A 24,417-nucleotide genomic window follows, 5' to 3' on the forward strand; every position below is an offset into this window, starting at 1 on the left:
GACAGCACTTTTTCATGAAGAAAAATAACATTCTAGCTAGAGTAGGTTAGGTTTGTGCATCTACAACTACAGTAGTTTAGAGACTGGAGATTACAACCCAGATCTCTTGCCTTAATTAGGTTTTAATTACATCCATCTCATCAGTATTTTGAACGGTCCAGTCAGGCCCGGTTCTACGAGGGTGCTCAAACGAAATCAATAGCACCCTCAGTTAATGCTGTAATAATGGCATTGCATTGCAGATTTCACAAACTATCCAGTAGTTTATGGTTTGCACTCTGGAGATCAGTTTCTATTTCAACATATTTTGCAGCATTGAGCAATGTAGCCAATCACAGACATATCTGTTGATTTCTTGAACCCAACAGCCAATCACAGGCGTTTAAGTTAGAATCCACTCACAGCTTAAATCGCTGCTGTTTTTGTTCAGGTGCTGTGTTCAACATGAGTCATCTCATTATAACAAAGTGTAGACGCGATGTAAATAAGAAATCCAATGTGCAGCGTTGAGAACTTCATTGATTATAAGGTAACTTGAGAACTTGTGAGATCGCGATGAACTAAGATGACTGACAGCTTTTAGTGATTATAAAGGGAATGCTCTTGCGTCTTGCTCCATAGCAATGGACGGCACAAATATATTAGAGAGAGAGAAAGAGAGAGAGAGCACCCTCACTAATTTAAGAAGCACCCTCATTGATTTAATCCAGTGTTGTTGATGATCTGCCAAAATCTGGATTAATGACTAGTTCAGATGTCAATGTAAAGTTAATTATGGGTATAGATATTCATACCATCATATTTACAAACTGTAAAAAGTGCAATTGTTACCTTAAAGAGCTATTTCTGTCTGATTTAACACTTTGTTGGTATAAATGAATGTTTTTTAATTGATTCAGCAGAGTTAAATATCATAATGATTTGAAAAAAATACAGTTAATTTAGACTTTTTCATTTTTTAAGTTCAGTATTTATAAAGGTATCATTATTACGCTAAACTATCGATGCAATACCTCACTTCTCTTGCTTAAATTTTGTTTTAATGAACTGTTTTCTATATATTTATAAAAGCATTTAGCAAGTGAGACTATAAGCTGTTAAACCTGAGATATTTAATCACAATTGGATTACTTAGCATGTGTGTTTACTTAAAGCATATTACTGGTATGAGAGTCTGAGCTCACAGAGAGTGGCTCAAAACCCTGATCCGAGAGTTAGAGGTTTTTTTTAAGAGAGCACAACGAGCAATGAACAAACTCTCAGCCAAGATATCTCCTTCCTCCGGACCCCAACCTGTCGCACTTCACCTGCCCACACCAGGTAACGTTTTTCAGCTTTTTCATATAGTCTGTTGGTGCTTTCTTTTTGGTCTGAAAATCTGTTATTGTAGAAGTAGGAAGGAAAGGTGTTTGTAATTCTTTAAATGTCTTGTGTTTGTTCTTCTTAGCAAGTGAGAAGGATCCTCAGGAGCAGACTTTAGTTCAGGATGAATCTGATGCAGAAAGACTGTCTAAACGCTGTTGCACTCGATTTCCATTCCGAGCCGTACGGAGGGTGACATGTGGGCTCATTTTAGGGGCTTGTGTAGCTGTTTCCTGGGCCTGGGGTACTAATAGTGCTAAAGAGACTCTGATAAGACATCCCGCCCCGTTCTTCATCATTTGGTTTTGTAGCATCTGGAACATTCTCTTTTTTCCACTTTACTATCTGTGTCATCTTCTCACAGAAAAACAGAAGCAGTTGCCAACCACCGAGTTCAGGTTAGAAGAAAACATTTTTAAATGAATGTTGTTTTATATACACTCATTAAAATAAAGGTTCTTTATTGGATGGTTCCATGAATAATCTTTACTATACATGGAAACTTTCCACTGGGCATTGCACTGCATCCATTGCATATTAAAAATGGCTGTTAAAACGCTATTTTGTAACTTTTATTTTTAAGCATGCATATCTTTATGACTTGCTCATGTTGGGATGCATGTTTTGCAGTCTAAACCCCCAGCTGTACATCTTTCATGCAATATTAATTTTCTAGAGTGCAGAAGCAAGTTAAATCTAAATAATCATTATTGTATATAAATCTTATTTTAATTGAAGCTGTTTAGTGCAAGCTGCTTTCAGTCTCTAATCCTCTCAGCTTCTACAGCTAAACAAATGACAACTTTTCATTAATGAATCAATGCCTGGCCAGCAGCCCATTATCAGTGCAAAGTCATCACTGACACTGGCTGCAAAACCTTCAGCAATATCAGATGAGGTAGGCTGCAGCTTTATTATAAATTGTAGTGTGCATGCACAGAGTCCTGACTAAGCTGTATTTTTACACATGGGGTTTAGAGTTTTCTATTTATAAAGTAGCCAGCTAAAACTGCATGCATTCTTCTTTACCAGTTAAAGATCTGTATATTAGTTTATGTTGCAGAATGTTCACATGCAACAAACTAATTCCTTAAATTATCTCATAAGTGGACAGGGGCAAGTTGTCACAACCCTATATATACATATATGTTGTCACAAAGGTTTAATGTGTCAGAAATTAGATTTTTGTCATTGATCTGTTTCTGATAGAGAATCAATAATCAATAATGCAATTATTTGTGTTACTTATGCAAGTATGTATAAGTATATAACATTGACTGTACATATTTTAGATTCATGTACATTGGACAGTCAAGGAAAGATATAAAGTTTATTTAAGATACATTTACCCTTTTGTGACAACATACCCCAATAGAGAAACATTGTTCTGACAAATATTTTTTAAGTAATACATTTTAAAACATTAGAAATTCATTCTTTTAAAACATATTTGACAACTTGCCTCTGATTTAAAAGGTTTTTGAATTAGGTTTTACAAACCCTCTGATAGAGAAAAGACATGTTTGTGTTATTGGACTTTTTACTCAAAAACGACTTATGACTTAAGCTTATGTGACAACTTGCCCCAGCCCAGTCTACCCTATTTCCTTACTTAAAAATTATGTGGCATAAATATGTTATGTGTCAGCATTGTTTGAAACTTAACATTTGGATGCGTCATGCTGTATATATTTTGATCCAATTGCAGAAAGTGCAGTCAGTTCCTGGGTGAAGAGTTGACTGTAAGGAATGTTCTGAAAGGAGCCGCTCCATTCTCTGTGCTATGGAGTTTATCTGGTTATTTGTACATGTTGGCGCTATGCCGCATCTCCAAAGTGGACGTAAGTGCTGTCCTCTGCTGCAGCCAGGCCTTTGTTTTCCTCCTTTCATGGATTGGACTCAAGGACCGTTTCATGGGTGTCAGGGTGAGCAATCAAATAGGATAGTGTTGTGAATGTTATTTTACTATTGCTTGTTTTATCACCAGTTTTGAAGTAATCTGTTTTTGTTTTTTTTTCATATTTGTCTATTCTGTATTTAGATAGTGGCTGCCATCCTGTCCATAACTGGCATTGTTATGTTGGCCTATGGGGATGGTTTCCATAGTGATTCAATCACAGGAGTGGCACTGGGAGTTGGTTCAGCTTCAGCTTCTGCTTTATTCAAGGTCAGCACTAGTGGTGAGGATGTGAATTCATCCCAGTGACTCTTTTGAATCAGTTCAATAAAAAGATTCATTCAGAATGGTATAGTGATTCATTCAGTGACCTTGTCAAGTTATGCAATTACTATAAGCGTTTAACTGATTTATTATCAATTGTCAGTGTCTACTAATGTAAGTGTGTCCACTACAAACCTCCAGAAAGTGTGTATAAGGTTAAGGGATTTCTTTAAACTTGTATGTGTGTAAACAACTGATACAAATTTAATTTTCTGCAGTTTTATGGTAATAGTTTATGTTTTCTTGTCTCAGGTGCTTTTCAGAAAGCGTGCAGGAAATGTCCAGCCAGGCACTGCCAGTGTGTTGCTGTCTTGTGTGGGTCTGTGTAGTTTTGTCCTCCACTCCTGGGTGTGTGTATTGCTTTATTTCACACATGTGGAATACTGGCCTCCCTCTCAGCACATCCCCTGGGATAAACTCTGTGTCATGGCTTCTCTACTGCTTGGTAATTTATGCTTTTGTTTTCCACTACACATTATGTAATAATGATTGTAAAATGTTAAAAATTACTTATGCCTTATATAAAAGATTTTATTTGCTTTTATATGAGGTACCTTTTATTTAATTTTCCTGTCCTGTTTTCTCCTAAGTTTTCAATTTGCTGGTAAATCTGGGAGGAATATTCACGTACCCCAGTTTAATTTCACTGGGAATTCTCTTGACCATCCCAGCGAGTGCAGGTATGTATTTGATTATAAATAAGCTGTCAAATAAACCTGAAGCCTCACAGACATATGTAATAGAGCGCTGCAGTGATTATCTATTTTTGTAGGACAAAAACCCAATAGGATTTTTACTTTTGGATTATTGCAGAAAAGCTCTGTGACCAAAAACGTTTATGATTCTTATAAGTTGAATTCATCATGAATCATGATAAACTTCACACATAAACACAACTTTTATGATTTATGAAACCTAAATACAATCGGCAAAAGTAAAAAGCTAAATAATCTATAATGTAGGCATGACTTTAACAACTCTTTCAGTCTTAAAAACATTTTCCCTGAAAGTTTGCGTTAGAACAGTTTGCAAGAGCCCAAATATAAACACTGGCTGTAAAAGTGGACTAGTGAGTAGATGAGTTTTCCTTTTTGATGTGATGATATTTAATGTCCCTGACAACCTCTGGAGTCCTATTTAGCCACTTAGTAACCACCTTTTTCAAGGTAATAAAAGCTCTGATGGGGGATTTAAACTCTCAAAATCTGGCAACCACAAACAGGAAAGGCTTTTTACCAATGCAAGATAACGCAAATACCAATACAAATAGCAAAATAGCCAGCAGGCAAATATCACATATGATTACGCTCAGTAAATCGAGAGAAGCGGAAATACATGCAATTAATTATGCGGCCCTATCTGAACTGAACCAACACTGAACTGACTTGAGCTAAATATTGACACTATTGACTTGCTTTAGAGCTGCTTTACAGCAGAATCTGAACTGTCTCCATGGATGACTTTCCATAATTGATTCTGATATTTTCCTGAAATAAAGTTGACTTAACTGACTTTACTTGAAAAATCATAAGGAGCTATTACTAAAATATTTTTATGTTGTAAAATGAAACGTGAAAAAAAAACTCATTCAAGAAACCCACTGACTTCATGAGGTGCAAAAATACTCATTTCTGGGTTTGGCCTGCAAAAATATGTCATCCCTGCAGCACTCTGTAGGCCTGCGTGTGTACATGTGATTAAGCACCAGATGTGTAGTATTTAATTTTTGCACCTTGAGAATTGTCAAGTCTATCACTCTCTTTTTGTCACTCATAAGCTGTAGATGCATTTGTGACTGAAACTCTGCAAATGAGCCATGTGCGAGCGGCGGCAGCCGGCATCATCTCAGTAGGGTATCTCATGCTGCAGCTTCCAGAAAACTGGGACGACAGCACTTTGCACTGGCTCTGCACACTGTGGCGTGGAAACTGGCGAGAGGACAGTATAGTTGGAGAGGAGATTGTAATGGACACTGCTGGGATTGCAAGAACAAAACCCAAACCAGCTGTAATGACACTCAACTGAGCAGATTTTGATTTTGGTGGAAGTGTTGATGTGATAACATCATAAAATCATTTGTGTGTCTGTGTAAATGTAATTACTCACATTGTAGTTCAGTTTTCATGTTGTTTGAACTTCAAAACATCTTTATTACTGAACCTTTATTACTGAACCATCAGATTCAATGATGATGATAAGATAATAATAAAATGAATGGCAAAAAATGTTACATTTTTAACAAAAATTAAAAAAAATAAATGTAATGCATACGTAACAGAAACATAGTATATGTTTTAATTTGTAAAAATTATAAATTTTCAAAGACCAGGTATATATATACATATATATATATGTGTGTGTGTGTGTGTGTGTGTGTGTGTGTGTGTGTGTGTGTGTGTGTGTGTGTGTATTTATGCATATACTGTATATATAGATAAGTAAGATTTTTTATGTTTTTTAATGGAGTCTCTTGTGCTCATCAAGGCTGTATTTATTTAATCAAAAATAGAGAAAAAAATTAATATTGTGAGATATTATTTCAATTTCTAATATTGGTTTTCTGTTTTAATATACTTTATAGATCAAAGCTGAATTTTCAGCATCATTACTCAAGTCTTCAGTGTCACATGATCCTTCAGAAACCACTCTAATATACTGATGTATTATCAGTGCTGGAAGCAGTTGTGCTGCTCCATGTTTTTTTTTTTTTTGTTTGTTTTTTTGGAGACTGATACTTTTTTCTGGATTCTTTTATGAATAAAAAGTTAAAAAGAACAGCATTTATTTCGAATTAAAGTCTTTTCTAACTTTACTATCACTTTTTATCCATTTAACACATCCTTGCTGAAAATAAGTATTCACTACTTTTTAAAAAGAAAGAAAAAAATGTACTGACTCCAAACTCTTTTTTTTTTGTTTTGTTTTTTATTATTCATAAAAGAATCCTGAAAAAAGTATCACAGGTTCCAAAAACCATGGAGCAGCACAACTGTTTCCAACATTGATAATAAATCAGCATATTAGAATGATTTCTGAAGGATCATGTGACACTGAAGACTGGAGAAAATTCAGCTTTGCATCACAGGAATAAATTACATTTTAAAGTATATTAAAATAGAAACTGTTATTTTAAATGGCAATAATATTTCACAAAATAACAGGGCTTTTTTCTGTATTTTGATCAAATAAATACAGCCTTGATGTGCACAAGAAACTTCGGTAAAAAAAATATTACAAATTTTACTGATCCCAAACTTTTGAACGGTAGTGCATACAGTATATAAAAGGTCATTTCCAATAAAAGTGCAAACAAAACTGCAGGTCCTACATTCCGTTCGCTAGATGGCGCCAGTCCGTTTTCACAGCACTTTGTACATTTCACCGCTGAAGTTTCGAGCAGGAAACGTTATCTGTGTTGTGAGGCGGCTGAGGAGAGCATGTCCCTAAACGCAGGTAAAATGTGAATAAATACTTATTCTGCTCTTGAGTTCCCTATTGTTATCTTTCATTAATCTTACTTTACATCATTTACTTCCGTCGTGCTAAAGTACTGTAGTGCACTTGCAGCCGCGCTAAAATAACATCTTCAGGCTAGCCTGTTAGCGCTTCAGTGTCTGTCTGTCTGTCTGGCTTTATTTCATTCATAATATCTAACTCTTCGCAATCTCTTTAGCATAACTGACTATTAGTGAGGTCGTACAACTGTCTGAAAGCTCCATATACACAGATGCTAGCTGGTTGTTTCTGATCTGTGAACATCAACGAGCCAGACACATGAGGAATCTGTGCTCTGATGAATCTAGATGACTTTGAATGGGAGCCTCCCTCCGAGGCGGAGATGAAGGTGATTCAGGCTCGCCGGGAGCGGCAGGACAAGATCAGCAAGCTGATGGGAGACTATCTGCTGAAGGGCTACAAGATGCTGGGGGACTGCTGTGAGCTGTGTGGGGTGAGAGAGAAGCATGTGTTACATTCATTCATCTGTGACTTCATAAAATTAGTGTTTTATTAGTCAAAGTACCTGCAAGAGCCTTTCAGTAAATTGTAATAAGTAAATGTACAGTAAGGTATCTGTATATTGTAAATTATGGCCAATAATGATAGCTGGATAGTAGGGCTGCACAATTAATCGAATTTCTAATTTCTGTTACAATTACGGATGCCACAATTACATAATCGTTCAAAGTGGCAATTAATCATTCAAAGTCCACTTATGTTATTCTGAGTGCTTAAGATGTGTTTTTTCTTTCTAAGGGTTATCTTAAGGTTTTTCCATTGTTTTAGTTTTAGTATAACATTATAATACCATGCTAATTTTTACTATTTTTTTTTATTTAAAGAAGAAACCAGTCCAATATAGTTGACATTTGAGGCTTATATAAGCAATAAAAGTTTTTCAGATAGTGTTTTCAGCTTATTTTCATATAAAAATATGGCATGCAGTTACTTCAAACAATGGTATAAATGTCATTCAATCAATGTAAATTGTGGTAATCGTAATTAATAATCGCAATTACAATTTTAAGGGAAAAATCGACAATTATGATTTTTGTCATAATTGTGCAGCCCTAATAGATAGGTCCTTACGGTGCCTTTCAAAAGAGGGTCAGTAAGATTTTATATATTTATTTTTTAAAGAAAATAGTTTTATTTTGAAAGGATGTGTTAAACTGACCTAAAGTGACAGTTAAGACATGTATAGTGCTTTTTATATAAATGATGGTCTTTGAAATTTCTATTCATCAAAGAATCCTGAAAAAGTCACAGTTTTCACAAAAATGTTCAACAGCACAAGCTTTTTAAAAAAGCTAGTTTCCATACTGATGATAAGAGGATATTAATTATCCTGAGCACCAAATTGGCATATTTGAATAATTTCTAAATGGTCATGTGACACTGGCGACTGGAGTAATAATGCTAAGCATTGCTTCACAGAAATAAAGCATGTTTCAAAATATATTAAAATAGAAAAAATAAAATATATATACACATACATTTTAGTCATTTTTACATTTTTATGTGACCATGTATACTATAAATGAAATTCAACAGCTACAAATTAAAGCATCACAGCATTGTATTAAATACACATTTTTTGAAATACAAAAAAAATGGGGTTAAGATAAAACAGATATTTTCAATAAAACTATGCAGATATTGTAATTTCTAATGGGAAAAAATAAAGAGGTATTTTCAGTTTATGGACAACATTTAAGTATCTGCTAATACCAATTAAAAAAAGGAAAAAATCCCCCCAAAAATCTGGGATTTTAAACCTGGAAATAAACACATTTTTATTTTTAAATAATTAGAAAATGACAGGTCATCTTTTCATTAAAATTGTTATGCAGATATTGTAACTTCTAATGGAAAAAAGCAACAAAAAAAGGATTTTCAGTTTATGGACCCCACTGGAATTATAATAACTAGTATTTAATTAATCTTTATTGTTGATTGAAGCGTGTATGAGGGAAGGAATGTCCTATATATTTGCAGACAATTCTGCTGCAAGATAAGCAGAAGAAAAATTACTGTGTTGCTTGTCAAGAGCTGGACTCCGATGTTGACAAGGACAACCCAGGTACGTTTAAATGCAGCCTTTGAATTTATGTATGTACAGTCTTGTGTATCTCTGTTGACCTGTTCAATTTCTCTTTCAGCTTTAAACGCCCAGGCAGCCTTGTCACAGGTACGAGAGCATCAGCTTGCGACTCAGCCTCTCCCTGAGTCTAACGGAGCCTCATCCAGTGAACCCCCTCTCTCCATCACGGGCCAGCCCCGGCCGGAGCACTGCGAGGGGGCCGCGTCTGGACTGAGAGGTCCCCCTCCCGCCATACAGTCCACCCCTCTTTCTGTCCCCACCGCCAGCTCCAACTTCCTGCCACCAGCCACCCCTGCTCCCCAGACTGCACCTCCTTTAGGACCCGTGGGCAACACCCTCCTCCACCACCCAGCCTTGTCAAGTGCAGAGGAGGCAGTGCTACATAAACTCAGATGGGCCACACAGGAGCTCCAGCACTCGGGGTCAGTGGAGGCCAGCATCCAGCTCTGCAGTCTGATCCGAGGCTGTGCCGAATCCCTGCGCAGCTTGAAAGAGCTGCAGCTCTCATAAGACTGAAGCACAGACGGAGCTGTAACAGCACACACACACACACACATAAGGAAATACAAACAGCACTAATACATATAGTAACATACTCAACAGAGCGTTTCGGTTGTGCTTATGTTTGTTCTAAAGCAGCTGAGTATGTGACTGTGTCGTGTGTTGAAATACATTGCTTGAGCTGCAAAGGCTGGTTTCTTTTTTCTTGATTTGTTTGTGTTCGAGTTACAAGTTTTAACTTTCTTTCCGTTGCTTTATGAACTCATAATATTATTATTATTGAAAGCACCGACTTAAGTGTTGTGACAATGTTAGATCAATTACAGTGGCAGAGTGAAGTGTTTCAAAGCTGCAACAGATCCATTTTGATGCTATTAGTGTTGTCTTGGTAACAAATAACAGCATTGTAAGTTTGGTAGAGTTAGGGGCCATTCACACAGAATGCGTTTTGCATTTCACTGCACTGCTTTCCTTTTGCTTTTTCAGCGATCATTGCATATGTGCCTTTTGCTGCATCTCACACAAGATGTGAAGTAAGTTCAACTTGAAAGTATTTTTAGACGTTGCATTTTTTTTTTTTTTTTTACACTGCCCGACGTCTAGGATTTTTGTATTCCATTTCCTTGTTTTCCATCGTTTTTTCCATGTTTTTGCAGTGTAATGCTTTTCTCCCACATTCCAATTCCCATATATCCCATTTTTAAATGCACAAATGTGTTCTCCTAACACAGAGAACCTTTGCATTCCACGGCACTGCGTTTTGTGCCATGTTTTCTTTACAGGAAAAAAGGTAATTGTGAGTTGATCTCACAATTCAGTCTTTTTTCTCTAAATTCTTAGTTTACATCTCATAATTTTGACGTTTTTACTCTGAATTTTTCATTTGCATCTAGCAATTTTTTTTTTTTCTGCCACAGAATGAAAAATAAAAAAGTGAATTGCTACTTTTTATCTCACAATTCAGACTTTCCCTTGCAAGTGCAGGATGATCTCTCACAATTCTGACTTTTCTTCTCAGAATTGAGTATTTATATCTAAAAAAAAAAAGTGGTGTTTAGTGTCTTTAGACCTTGCATTTTTCCACTCCTTTATACTGTCATCTTTAAATGCAATAACTCATTCCGTGACCCCTTAGATTATACATTTTTCCTCCCAAAGCAAAGCTGAGGCTCAGATGAAGCAACTGAAAAGTCCTCGAGACTCAAGAAACCACATAAGAAGGAAGAAAGAAGGCGACCAGCTTCAGCAGTTTATGCTGCTGTACATGAGAAACAGCGCCTCGCTGTGGCAGAACGCAGCTCTGGGCGGAGAGATGCAGTGGGCGAGGTTTAGCTGTACAGTAGGCTACAAGACAAAAGAAAACGTTAAACGAAAACAAAGCGGGGCTCCTTGCTCTCCTGTCCAGCGTTTCCTGTCCAGTTTTTGCTTATATCTAACGGTAGGAATTTGTTTTTATCTGCAGAATTAGTTTTATGCGCTGCTTTACGACGAAATGCAAATAAGGAAGAGCGTAAAATCAAGTACCTCCTGAAAGAACAGATTGCCAGAGTTTATTCGAGCGAAATTGTTTTCTGTTGCCTTGTAAACGAGCTACTAGTTACAGTCAGTGTAAACCAGTGGTTAACATATGAAGGATCGCGCACAGAATATCACTTTTCCGGAAATTAGTTTTTGGACGTGACAGTTGGTTGCAGTTTAAGGTCATTCGTGCGCTCTCACCTTCCGTACCATTTTTTTAAAAAAGAAAGACAGTGTATTTCATCTCAGTTGGATATTTTTCATGGTGGTAAAAATAAATGAACAAAATAACAACACCGGGCATAGAAAATATTAAAACCAGGTTTTAATTTTAAAAGCGAAAACAGTGGAATCGGACATGAACGGGTTTCAGTCCAGTCCAGCGGATTGTCCGGCTGGAAGCGTCTGTTCTATTGAAGGCTTGCCTCCGTTACCTAAAGGACTGAGCGGTATCCTGAACTCGAGCGGAGGGTCCTGGAGGGACATTGAGAAGGTCTACAGCAAGAGGACGCGCATCCAGGCGGACATCAGCAAGTCCAGAGTGAGCGACTGTCTTGGCCGCAGTAAACCCGCGAGCCTTGACGCAGCGCTGGCCGTGCTGCGCAAAGAGATGGTGAGTCCGAGACCACGCCTGACTCAGTGCCACTCTGATCTTCGCTCAGTTTGTGCAAAATGGGCAACTATTTATGGATCAATGACAAATACATGTAAGAAATGATATAAAGTACATTTAAAATATCTGCCAAGGTATGCTTTGTATTTGCATACATTTTTGAAAACATTTTTCAGTGCAGCCTAAATATTCTTTATGAATATACTTTTTTTTTTTTTGAGTTTCTCCTTTTGACTTTGACCTTGATTTGGTATGATATATTTAAACAAAATTGTCTACTTAAAAAAAGAAATAATAATAGTGCAAATAGTGTATATATATATATATGTTTTTTAATAAAGAATTTCAGCCTTTTGCTTAGACCTATTTATTTATTTATTTTTATCTCTGGTCACGCACCATATGAATTTTGACTTGAGCTCAACAAACAAAAACAAAAAATTATTTATAAAATTAAAATGACTTAAAAATTAAAATCAGACCTTAAAAACATGTCAAATAAACTTTTGTGTGAACGCATTTCTGTACTGACATTTTAACTGCATTTTGAATAGTTTAATAAATAAATTAAAACAATTTGATTAATGTTTTCACTAACTGTTTCATTGACAGTTTTATTTAAAATAAATAAACAACACAGCTCATGTTCTTGTCTTTCGCAGGTTGGACTTCGACAGTTAGACATGTCGCTGCTGTGCCAGTTGTGGTCTCTATATGAGTCCATACAGGAATACAAAGGAGTTTTCCAGGACATCTCTTCTTCCCTGTGTGAGAGTTCCTTCATTACCGAAAATGGTTATTCTGAAGACGAAGAGGAGGAAGATGAAGATGAACATGAAAGAGAGAGTGGGGAGACGCTGTTGTCCCTTCCTCAGCCCACTCAGAACTCTCGAGACCAGTGGATCAAAGACTCCTTCCACATCCCCATTTAACTGAAGCATGTGCTCTCTCAGCTACTGTACGGATCTCAGTATGGATTCTGTAAGCATTCAAATGAAACAAGACCTTTATTTTTGTAGGATACTATTACAATGGTGATTGTAAGGTTGTTTCAAGGGAACTATGAAAAACTGCCTTTTCACTGCCTGTGAAGTAATAAAGACCGGATGAGGGTTGACAGGAAGAGGATGTTGTAGACAGAAACAGTGTGGTCAAGGATGTTTTTCTACATATGGCAAAGGGTGTATACATAAAAAAAGACATGCCTTACATACTATTCTCTTTTGTGGTCACAATTTCATTATATTATGAAGATTCATCAGATGTATATTATCACTTATCACTCTATTTTCTCTATCACTTGCGTGCATTTTCGATACTGTTTATTTTATTATGAAATATTATTTTTTTCCACCTCTGTCTTTCATTAGTAAGTTAAACACAATGCAGAATGTGCTTTTCTGTACAAAGTAAATAAAACAATTAAAATGGTGCGGTCTCAAATAAGTGTTCAAAACAGCTGTCCAGTGCAGATATGATCAAATCAGCCATTAGGTGGCACTCATTTCCTTTCTAAACTTTCTAAATGGATGTTGTTTTGAGTCAAGACGCCTGGAGTATTGGAGTAAACAAAATAACTGTTTCTGGAAACATCTGCCCTCTTCATCGTCTTGGTACCGTGTAGCGCGAAAGAAGATTGCTAGATTATTCTCCTTTAATGTTTATCTTTGAGTCATACCAGATACATGCCATCTGATTAAAACAATTATTCTAAATTTGAATGTTTGGACTGAGGCTTGTTGAGATCTTTCTGAACCACTCTCTCATTACTCCGCAAGTATAAACAAATGGTTCTAGCTATCTTGTGCTTATTAGGTAATACTGCTAGCTTCTTTTGCATTAGGGAGAGGGGGGAGGAACAAGCTCAGACACAGGCCAGGCATTACCAAAAACTTTTCCCATCGCTACTATAATTACAGCATCAGTGACTGCATGGCATGTCATTACACTGTGCTTTAGGTTTGATTAAGTTTATATATAAGTCTAGAGCAATTAATATATAGCAACATACTATAGCAATTTTAACATGAACTATAGCAATTTAAAGTTTAGTTTAATTCTATTTAATATACTTTTTACTAAATTTTCTGATAGCTGATATTTGCGCACCTGAAATGATTTTTTCAAGTCTGTATGTATGTATGCATATATTAGTTTACTAATTGTGTGACTCAATGCCAAATACTGTACCATAACCTGTCAGAATCTCTGACATTTATTATTAAAGTTGAGCAGGTGGATGAACCACAATGTCTAAACTCTGCCATTCGGGGAGGTCAGGAGCTCCATGCTCACTGCAGCTGCTGTCAGAGTGTGTCCTCCAAAGAAAAGCAGACGGTTATTAAATGTTTCCATCTGGTGCTCTTGACTAAATGGTCTTCTGTTTGAGTCTTTGCAGGTAGACACAGGGAACAAAGCTCTGGGCAGTTGATCAGCACTGAGCATTTGTCATTATGCCACAAGCCCCAGTGTCAAAACCTTGCTCTTGTCTCATTGAAACACTCCCACTGTACTTTCTACATTGCATACTGTTTCTTCAATGAGACCATCTTTCTTACAGTGTGATAAAGTGCACATATTTGGTATGATGGAGTCATTAAGTGGTGAAGGATGTGGCATTCCTCTAGAAAGCTCTCCCATGCCTCTATAAATACAACCCAGATGTACAAGATATTGTTGGATATGTGGTATGTCTGTTAAAAGTAAACTCAAACTAAAGGTCATGTATCTTTTCAATCACATGTTAATAACACAAAAAGATGCATTTTCTGCCCTTTGAAAAATATTATGGCAGAAATGATACTTTTTATACTCTGTTTTTTAACTAAACATTTTTTAAAGCCATTTTCATCTTTCTAAAGTTCATTTATTAGGGTTTGGAAGACTTTTACCCTTTTTTGGATCTGAGTTACACTACTAGAAAGTCTGGAGTAAGATTTTTCCTTTTTTTTCTGAAAGAAGTCTCTTTTGCTCACGAATGCTGCATTAATTTGATTAAAAATACAGTGCAAACAGTAATATTGTAAAATACATTTTGTATTTTACTATATTTAAAAATATTATTTATTCCTATGATTGCTAAGCTGAATTTTCAGCATCATCACTCCAGTCTTCAGCGTCACATGATCCTTCAGAAATCATTCTAATATGCTGATTTGCTGCTCAAGAAACATTTCTTCTTATTGTTGAAATCATTTGTGCTGCTGACTATTTTTGTAAATGGTGAAAGATTTTTTCAGCATTCTTTGATGAACAGAATGTTCAGTATTTTTCAGAAACTTCAGTAGCATTATAAATGTCTTTACACTCACTTTTTTAAAATAAAGTTTTGAATAAAACTTTTAATTTCTTTCAAATTCCAAACTTTTTCAAACTTTTGAATAGCAGGCCTATAGTGTATGTTGTTGTAGTTGAACAGTATTTCATCATCATGTTTTTCAGTAATAAATGAGGCTCTTGTTTCTTTATGCATTATGTACCCTAAGGTGGTGTGGCACATCTTTATAAGGATGAGGCATTTCTTGATCCACCTAGTGAGTAAGCATATATTACGAGTGAGCTCATGTCTTACCCGGATACAAACTCAGCCTGTGATGTGAAGTGAAGGGAGGGGCCTAACTTGGAAAATCATAGTCATAACCACAAATCACTGTTTCCCAGTCGAGTTTGTAAGTTTTACATGAGCTAGCTTATATTTGCACACCTGAAATTAGACTGCAAACTGTATTCAACAAATCTCGAAACAAACCACTGCTAGTTAGTTCCACATGTCAATAAACACCTGTGCTGAACTTTTCTGAAATGCCCTATAAGGTATAATATATAGCATCAAAGGGTTTTTGTATTTTCTAAAATATTTTATATTTAATATAGGCCTATTTGAATATATGTTCTACAATGTTTTTATAAATACATAATTATAATGGGGTTAGCAGTGAGTGGCAACACCAGACAGGAAGAGGTTAGTGTCACACAGGAATATGACTAAGGGGGTCACCGATTTGGATTCTAGGTCATCAGCTGAGCCAAACGTTTGTACTCCCCCCATAACCCACACAAGCAGCACCACTCCATCCATGCCTCCAGCTGCTTCTGTCCATTTATCCCTTGCTCTCAGCCATCTAAAATAGATCCTGTCTAACTTGAAAAATGCCCTTGCCAATGTCCACTAAAAATACCCACTGTGATCAAGGATTGGACGGCCCCGCGTTACTGCTCCAGATCATAAATACCCTGAACACAGGGCCCAAGCACTGAAGGTGCATAATGTTTTTGTTTGAAGCATTTTTCCTATTGCACAAAAGTCTATGGTAGTTCATAGAACCATATGTTTAAAGGTTACGTTCATCGGATTGTCATTGTAACCTTAATATGAATATAAATATACATATAAGATAAATATGCTCATACCTTGGGATTATTTTGTTCTAGAGTCACATAGACCAATTTTACTCATTTTTATTGGGCATTTTACAAATCCGCCATTTAGATTTGACTACTTTTGCAAACCCAACAAAGAGCGTTTATTTCGTAGTGCCACCTAATGATCAAAAGTTATTAGCAACTGTATTGCAAATAATTCCCCAATAATTGAGCTTGTTCTAAGCTGCTTTTCCCAAAATTGAACTTTTTAACTCTATCTGTAATTTTGCAACCAAAATATGATAATTATTTTGATGCATAATTATACAGTGCATCCTCTTTTGACCCCTAGCTGACTGGATGTAACCCCTGACCTGTCATATCAACAGTACCTTTAGTATTGTACTGAATACAATGAGGGAGGTTTTGCATACTGCTGCATCATAGGCGTGTTTGCATAACCCTTCCCACCTACACTTGCACTTCTACATCCACTTCCATCAGTTCACTGTCAGACAGCTGCTTTTTAGAAGCATTTCGTATCACGTGAAGCTCCATAACATAAAACCGATTAAGTCTCTAGATTCTTTACGCACAAATGTTGTTGTTTTTTGCACCAAGGCAACTAATTGCAATACACAGAGATTCTCTCGCTCTGGTGTGTAACGTGATGCAGTAGTTTCCGTAAATGGTCTTTACTCGATGGCGACAGTTCGGTGGTACTGAGCCGCATGAGGTGCAGCTCGTGCTCCTCAGCAGGAACATTTCACTTCACGAGCCACTTGACTGCCATCTATTTGAGGACTTTTTACTTTTTGTCCACTGGCGGGACTGTAAAAATACAATTTCCATGCGCCTGAATTCATTCGCGGATACTGCATTTTCTACAGAAGAATGACTTCAGTGTGGAAAAGATTACAAAGAGTTGGCAAAAAAGCCACTAAATTTCAGTTCGTGGCTTCGTATCAAGAACTTGTTCTGGAATGTACAAAGAAATGGTAAGTTATGATTTATTTTCCGTTATAGCGCGTGTGCTTCCTAAATACGCAGTGCTGAAGGGCGGTTCTTCTGACTGAAACGGCACCATGCGCACACACTGTATCTTATTTTACTGTAGCGCTGTTTTTGTAAATGATTGTGAATAGAACAATTAACACAGCAATCGATTTTAGGAATGTATTTGAAATATAGTGAAGAACGTTGACAGAAACACACCCCCACTTCCGCCCATCACTCGTGCTGTCAACACTTTAGATATTAATAACATCCATCATACTCACCTATAAGCAGAGTTAAGTGCTGCTGCTTTTTTTGAGTTTTATTTACCTGACTCCTATAAACTGTTTATTGTGTCGACGGCATCTATATATTGTTTCAGTGTTTTAAACTGGGTGGCATTGCTTTTCCTTTCTGTTTAGGTGTTGTCATTGTTCGGTTATGTTTTATTCATGTAGCTTATTATATGTGAGAGCTTTAAAGAGCTTTGCTCATGACTTCACCCTTAAATAGCCAGGAACATGACATACTTCATAAAATACTTTACTGCTGTTTTTAACACGTTACAAGTCAAATTACGTTTTATGCAATATATTTAATTTATTTTCATTTTCAGTTCGATTTCAATTTCGTTCTTCCCCCTAAAAGTTCATACTTTCCATGTAAACACAATGTTAAGATGAGAGAATTCAGTAATTGATTTATTGCGGTCTCTGTCCTGTGTCTTGATCAAGAGACAGCTGTTGACACTAACAGGGAGTGTTTCTTTCCTCACATTCATCGACACGTGTCTTTATCTATCTGTCCTTATCTATGATCAAAGACTGATCAGAAGAAATTCATCAGAAGAATATCAGATCATTATCCTGATCAGAAGAAATTCAGTCTGATTGGATTTGAGAAAGACATTGTTTTTCAATCACAAGTACACTGCAAACAAAAAGGTGTGTCTTTAAATCAAATCACTTTATCGTTAGTAAACCATATACACAAGTGCTACAGTGAGTGGAAATCTTGGATACATCGGTCAGCAACATTGCAGTTATGTAGTGACAGACAGTTTGAGACAATATAAGATACAGAATATCCACTATACACAGTGTACACACAATATATACAATATACACAATAATATACATATTTCACAGTGCACAAGAGCAAGGTTTTCATCATTTTGGTGATATTGACTATTGGCATTATTCTCTGAACAAGTCATGGCCTGGTAAATGTAGCAACCCTCCTTTATGCAATGGCTTGTCATCTGCCTGTAGGAGAAACTGAAACACTCATTGTCATTTTTGCCTATTAGTGTTAAGCACTATCTGAGATTTATCTCCATCATAGATAGCCTGCATCATTTTACTGGTGATGTAAATGATCTCTATTTCAGCAATTCTAAATTCTATATATTATGCATTCTTTATTATTTAATACTAATACATATTCAACCTTTCAACATTGTTGTTGGAAAGAAAGGTTAGGTTAATAGTAAACCTGAGCAGTTGTAATTGTTGTTATTGCCTAATGAACTTTCGGCTGATGTGGAAAGTCCTAGATCCTCTTGCAACACTATGAGGAAAGAACGTCCTGTATCTTTGCCACAGCTTCACGGTTTCTTTTGCTGACCTAAACATGTGTATTGTAGTACGACTTTTTAAAAGCAATAGAGCAGTTAGAGTGTTTCAAAAGGAGAAAGGAGCGAAAGAATGTGCATTTCTGTAAACACGTCAGATCTTGTGCGAATCATCTTGTGAGATGATTTACAGTATAGCTGTGATTTTCATATACTGCCAGTGGGTCAAAGTCTGTTGATGTTATGCCATAGCTGAGAAGGGTGTGAGCTGGAGATATAAGACAGCTGAAAGATGACACAGCGGTTGAGCTTCTGATGGGGTAATATAACTTGAACTGTGTGTGTGAGCACGTGTGTGTTTACCTGTGACATTTGTTTCACATGTCAAAGTGACTTGAAAAAATAAGGACTGCATTTTAGAAAGAAAATTAATTTTCCAACCAGGCTGGCAGTCTATTTTTACGTCCATCCGCGCTCTACCCACGGCCCTCTCTTCTCCTCCTAATTTATCCTTTTAGACCGTTCTGCCCTGTTGCTATTACTAGCTGTAACCTGAGTAAGAGCTGGGTCTTTCTTCTCTTTGTGTAGCGGTTCATGCTGCTGCTGACACACATATTAAGTTTACCTTTGCAAACATCAGTGTGAACGTCACTGGAGGACTATGACATTTACATATGGGTCCAATTCATTAAGAATCATTTTGATGTGTTTAAAGGGATACTATTTATTGTTCCCTGTTAAACCTGTTTGACTTTCTTTTATGAAATGATAAAGTAGAAATCTGTGTTCATGTACTGGCCATGAGTTTCCATGCAATTAGAATGAACAGGGGCTTTAAAAAGGAAGCAAAAGCACCATAAAATATCATAAAAGTGGTTCATGTGACTCATATGCTATATTTCAAATGTTCTGAAGCTATGTAGAAGCTTTGTGTGATGAACAGAGTGAAACATAATTTTGTGTTTCATGTAGAAAATGGAACATCATGAGAGAGTAAATACACCGTTTGAAAGTCAGTCCAATTTATTATTATAATTTCAGTTTATTTTGTATTTTTTGAAAGACATGAATACTTTTGTTGCTCAAAAGTGACACTAAAGATGTATATAATGTTACAAAAGATTTTTCTTTCAAATAAATGCTGTTCATTTGAACTCCTGAAATAATTATCATGGTTTCCACGAAAATATGAAGGTGTTTTCAACTGTGAATATAGAAATATTAATAATAGAAATGTTTCTTGAGCATCAAATCAGCATATTGAATGATTTCTAAAGGATCATGTGACACTAAAGACTGAAGAAATGGCTGCTGAAAAAATAATCTGCTTTTAAAATTTATTAAAATAGAAAACATTTCATTTAAATTGAAATAATATTTAGCAATATTACAGTTTTTACAGTTTTTTTATTAAATGCAGCTTTGGTCAGCATAAGAGACTTCTTTCAAAAACATTACAAAAAAAATGTTTTATACCCCCAAACTTTTATATGTAATGTAAAAATTGTTTTTAGTTTCCTTCGGTGTTTGTGTAAGCTTAATGACAGCTTTTATATCACAAAATAATAAGCTGCCATTATCAAATGTGAACAGCTGTTTGTAAACACAGTGAGACTTAGTGGTTTGGAGATCAGAGGCCAACACCCCTTGTGCTGTGAGCCAAACTCAGCATGGTCATGTGACCCTGCTGAGTTTCCTCCAATTCTTAATGCAGCGAGCATGACACTGACTGAACAGCTCAGAAGTGTGCAATGGGCTCACTTGAGAACAATTCACTATTAAAGGGCAACTTTGTTTAGGAACCAAATGCATACATGTAAAGTGCAAACCTGGAAAAGTTCTGGATATCAGGTATAAGGCTTGTCTAGGTCTGTATGGTGCTGTGCCCTCAATAAACAGACAGGAACTCTTTAAAATCTTTGTTTCTTTAACGTTTTTACATAGCATATGTAGCAATGCAGGGCAGTAAAAGTAATAGATTCCACATGTTCCAGTAGACACCAAATTAACTTGGTTATCTAGCAAGACAGAAAGTTTCTCAATCGATTATTTGTTCTTTTGTGCTTGTTTGTGAACAAGAAGTTTCTCCAGTTTGGATGTATCTTGTATGCAAGACCTTGCATCATGTGCTCTTGTTTTGTGTGGGGTTTGAAACAGTTGGCAGCATTTATTGATTCCTTTCTGCCTTGGGGTAACACTGGGAGACAAGATCACAAGATCTGTTACACTGCCTGTAGCTTTTTGGAGACACACACACCAGAAATGCCACAGTGGCTCTTTCAAGATCAGTTTGTATAGGCTTTATATTTATATCCAGATATTTTAAGCGCACACAGAAAGAGTCACTGTAGACATCTTCATCAATAGTAATTAAAGGACTATCCTTGAACTTGTAAGCTCCCACTCAACTCTCTTTAAATAATTTTATAGGCAACCAGACAAACTGAGAGTGGTGTGGACACGGAGGAACAGACGCATTTGTTCGAAGGTAATTGTCAAATAAAATATTTTGACTAATATTATTTTAGATTCATTAATGTTTTAATTAATGAATCCAATTTAATCCAGTTTTTTTTCCCAGATCATTTTCAGAAAATTAATTGCAAGTGTTTGAAAGCTGGTGTAATTTAGTTTATGACTATGTCCTGGAAGTTTTTAGTCAGAAGAGTGTACTGACATTTTAAATGATCGTGTATAACAATATGTTATTTACAATGATTTACAAGTGCTTACAATGATTACAACTAGGCATGGGCCGGTATGAGATTTTGACAGTATGATAATCTTATGCAAAAATATCACGGTTTCACTGTATCACGGTATTGTTATTACAGCTCTAAAATGTGTTATTTTTAAATGACTGGGTAAAAAAAAAAATGCTGAACACAATATATTTTGTTTTTGAGCAGCATACAGAATATTAGGAACAGTAGAATTTTTTTATTTTTTTTGTTTCCTAAAAAAAATTAAAATAAAGACTGACATCTTTAATTAACCTAAATCTGTAATTACAGTCATTTAATTTTAGTTATATAATTCATATACATTTCATTTATATCATTTCATGTCATTTAGTTATATAATTTCATACACATAATTTGACTATGTCCTGGAAGTTTTTAGTCAGAAGAGTGTACTGACATTTTAAATGATCGTGTATAACAATATGTTATTTACAATGATTTACAAGTGCTTACAATGATTACAACTAGGCATGGGCCGGTATGAGATTTTGACAGTATGATAATCTTATGCAAAAATATCACGGTTTCACTGTATCACGGTATTGTTATTACAGCTCTAAAATGTGTTATTTTTAAATGACTGGGTAAAAAAAAAAATGCTGAACACAATATATTTTGTTTTTGAGCAGCATACAGAATATTAGGAACAGTAGAATTTTTTTATTTTTTTTGTTTCCTAAAAAAAATTAAAATAAAGACTGACATCTTTAATTAACCTAAATCTGTAATTACAGTCATTTAATTTTAGTTATATAATTCATATACATTTCATTTATATCATTTCATGTCATTTAGTTATATAATTTCATACACATAATTTGATTTAATAATAACCCAATTTGAAGCAAAAACAGAATGTTCTGTCTAGCTTTGTGAAATTATACTACATGCCTGAACGAAACAAACTGCAAATGCTCTGAATGAGATGCAGATTCACTCTCTGACAGCAGGAGGCGCTTCTGGAACACCAGATGCAGCGTTTCCTTGGTTACCGCTGAAAACAAAGCAGCACTGCACTGAATAAAACACTGCTTTAATATGAACTATACAGAGACGAGATGAAAAGAAAATACCACGTAAACTTTTCTGAAGACAGTCAGTTCCCCTCAGAAACACATTCATATAAACCCCCAAATCAGTATTGAGGATTTTCTTCCAAGAGTTTGTGCATCATGAACAGTGAGTGATCTGCCTGCTACAGTATTTTTCTCTGTGCGTTCGTCTTCAGCGTCACTGGTCTGTGTTAATGGGCGTTTACAGACTTCATATTTTTTTACATAAATGACATTTTGGAAAACGTTTGCATTGCAAAGCAGTTTGTGCAAGTCCAGAACAGATATGAGTTGCTTGCAATAAGACAAAACGGCCGGTTGCCGATCGCGTAAGTTCCAGCGGCAGCTCCTTAATTTCGGCCATCCTACACACATGTGACTGACCGCTCGCTTGCACCAATGGGAGGAGGAGGGTCGTGTTACGCTCTCTACACTGCACTCAACCTGAGGGAAAAACAGCACATACCGCAGGAACGGTATAACGGAAAATATTAGCCGTTTTGAAACTGTGAAATTTTCAGATCGCGGTATACCTTGAAACCGGTAATCGGCCCATGCCTAGTTTCAACTGCTGTCCAATATGGATTATCATGACTGACATTATCTTTTATTTTCTCATCAGCTTCATTCATGGCAGCCAGGCATCAAAAACCCCTACAGGGGAATGGTGGTGTGGCCTGTACCTGAGAATGTGGACATTACCGTCACACTCTACAGGGTGGGACACCTATCACAGTTTATTATTAGCTATACAATGTATAGAGTATATTGCAATAATTAAATATATATGCAATACACAGCTTGTTAAGGATACTAACTGATAGATGCTGAACTATAATTTACGGTGGCCGAGAAGTGCAGAACAAATCACAATTCTGAAAAAAAAAAAAAAATTACAAACTCAAATGCAAGTCTAAAAAACAAAATAACAATTCAGAAAGCACAACAACAATTCAGAAAACATTATAACAAGTCAGAAAACACAATGACAAATTCGAAAACAAAATAACAAGTCAGAAAACACAACGACAAATCCGAAAACAAATTAACAAGTCAGAAAACACAAAGACAAATCAGACAAACCGGAAAAGGTAGGTATAGTTTGAGACAGTGCCATTGGTTTGGGATTACTCACCGCTGACTGGACGAGACATCTGTCAATCAACGTATACAGGAAGAACCAGCCGAAGAACAGCAGAGTTGTGGTAGAAAGTTCGGAGATGGTATTAAAGTAGCTCAGTTTAAATGTATTGAATGAATTGCCCTTACTATGGAATAAAAAATACGGGGTGTATATTTAGATTTAGTAAAAAGTGGCAGTGAAATATCAGCTCCAGTGGCGCAGATGGATAAGCGCGTGTCACCGCCTTTTTGACGCGATTGACCCGGGTTCGACTTTTGCCGAGTTTTTTTCCCTCCCTTTTCAAATCTCGTATTAGCAATGGATTCTATTTACACTAAGTGAAAATAGCAGTATTTTTAGCAATATGCTATTTACACTAAGTGCAAATACCTAGTTACACTATGTTAAAATAGCAGGATTTCTACTATCAAGTATACTACTTGTTGCAAATAGTGGCAATTATCTGCACTTCAGTATTGTAGTACATTATAAAACAGTATGCAATAATAACGTATTGTGTAAGTGTAAATTATAATTAAAATTTAAATTATTAAATGGATGCCACCTTATTGGTACAATAAAGCCCTCCCTACACCTTCCCTAACCCTACCCGATACTTTATTTTCAACCTTTTGATTATTGCCTTAATTTTTATTGAAAATAAATGCCTTTACGATGTGATACGAGATTTGAAAAGGGAGAAAAAAAAAGTTTGGGGTCGAACCCGGGTCGATCGCGTCAAAAAGCCAA

General features: G+C 36.0%; 4 protein-coding genes across 17 annotated transcripts in view; all 4 read left to right on the plus strand.

Annotated features, from left to right (window-relative positions):
* The first annotated feature begins 1,244 nt into the window (after positions 1-1,244).
* On the plus strand, positions 1,245-5,608 carry LOC107548826 (solute carrier family 35 member F4-like). The gene is made up of 7 exons (XM_016229648.1): positions 1,245-1,320; positions 1,448-1,760; positions 3,071-3,287; positions 3,404-3,529; positions 3,836-4,028; positions 4,174-4,263; positions 5,361-5,608. The coding sequence occupies exons 1-7, from the start codon at positions 1,248-1,250 to the stop codon at positions 5,606-5,608; spliced, it is 1,260 nt and encodes a 419-aa protein (XP_016085134.1). The 5' UTR covers positions 1,245-1,247.
* A 1,327-nt stretch (positions 5,609-6,935) lies between these two features.
* LOC107548841 (Sjoegren syndrome/scleroderma autoantigen 1 homolog) lies at positions 6,936-9,889 on the plus strand. Of its 2 annotated transcripts, XM_016229663.1 has the most exons (5): positions 6,960-7,036; positions 7,151-7,179; positions 7,385-7,532; positions 9,080-9,164; positions 9,244-9,889. In XM_016229663.1, the coding sequence occupies exons 3-5, from the start codon at positions 7,422-7,424 to the stop codon at positions 9,693-9,695; spliced, it is 648 nt and encodes a 215-aa protein (XP_016085149.1). In that variant the 5' UTR covers positions 6,960-7,036; positions 7,151-7,179; positions 7,385-7,421; the 3' UTR covers positions 9,696-9,889. The 2 variants fall into 2 exon arrangements, with proteins under 2 accessions (XP_016085148.1, XP_016085149.1); XM_016229662.1 differs by lacking the exon at positions 7,151-7,179 and having other exon boundaries at positions 6,936-7,036; positions 7,387-7,532.
* Positions 9,890-11,023: 1,134 nt separating this feature from the next.
* On the plus strand, positions 11,024-13,458 carry fam89b (family with sequence similarity 89 member B). The gene is made up of 2 exons (XM_016229665.1): positions 11,024-11,817; positions 12,480-13,458. Exons 1-2 carry the CDS (start codon positions 11,563-11,565, stop codon positions 12,747-12,749), a joined length of 525 nt encoding a protein of 174 aa, XP_016085151.1. The 5' UTR covers positions 11,024-11,562; the 3' UTR covers positions 12,750-13,458.
* Positions 13,459-16,691: 3,233 nt separating this feature from the next.
* Positions 16,692-24,417, plus strand: part of ehbp1l1b (EH domain binding protein 1-like 1b) — a 28,667-nt gene continuing 20,941 nt past the window's right edge. For all 13 annotated transcript variants that reach the window (XM_016229679.1, XM_016229680.1, XM_016229689.1 and 10 more), the window contains exons 1-3: positions 16,692-17,177; positions 21,179-21,236; positions 23,167-23,262. In XM_016229679.1, the coding sequence (XP_016085165.1) occupies positions 17,074-17,177; positions 21,179-21,236; positions 23,167-23,262 (258 nt within the window). In that variant the 5' untranslated portion in view covers positions 16,692-17,073. The remainder of the gene's footprint in view (positions 17,178-21,178; positions 21,237-23,166; positions 23,263-24,417) is intronic.

The sequence above is a fragment of the Sinocyclocheilus grahami genome, unplaced genomic scaffold, assembly GCF_001515645.1.
Source record: "Sinocyclocheilus grahami isolate Dianchi unplaced genomic scaffold, SAMN03320097.WGS_v1.1 scaffold356.1, whole genome shotgun sequence".
In the NCBI taxonomy this organism is placed as follows: Eukaryota; Metazoa; Chordata; class Actinopteri; order Cypriniformes; family Cyprinidae; genus Sinocyclocheilus; species Sinocyclocheilus grahami.

Excerpts from the sequence above, each read along its gene's own strand:
- fam89b (XM_016229665.1), top strand. The coding sequence starts at position 11,563 with ATGAACGGGTTTCAGTCCAGTCCAGCGGATTGTCCGGCTGGAAGCGTC. Across the intron at positions 11,818-12,479 it reads CCGTGCTGCGCAAAGAGATG|GTTGGACTTCGACAGTTAGA; the intron begins GTGAGTCCGAGA and ends TGTCTTTCGCAG.
- LOC107548826 (XM_016229648.1), top strand. The coding sequence starts at position 1,248 with ATGAACAAACTCTCAGCCAAGATATCTCCTTCCTCCGGACCCCAACCT. Across the intron at positions 1,321-1,447 it reads ACTTCACCTGCCCACACCAG|CAAGTGAGAAGGATCCTCAG; the intron begins GTAACGTTTTTC and ends TGTTCTTCTTAG. Across the intron at positions 3,530-3,835 it reads CAGCTTCTGCTTTATTCAAG|GTGCTTTTCAGAAAGCGTGC; the intron begins GTCAGCACTAGT and ends TTCTTGTCTCAG.
- LOC107548841 (XM_016229662.1), top strand. Across the intron at positions 7,533-9,079 it reads ACTGCTGTGAGCTGTGTGGG|ACAATTCTGCTGCAAGATAA; the intron begins GTGAGAGAGAAG and ends ATATATTTGCAG. Across the intron at positions 9,165-9,243 it reads TGTTGACAAGGACAACCCAG|CTTTAAACGCCCAGGCAGCC; the intron begins GTACGTTTAAAT and ends TTTCTCTTTCAG.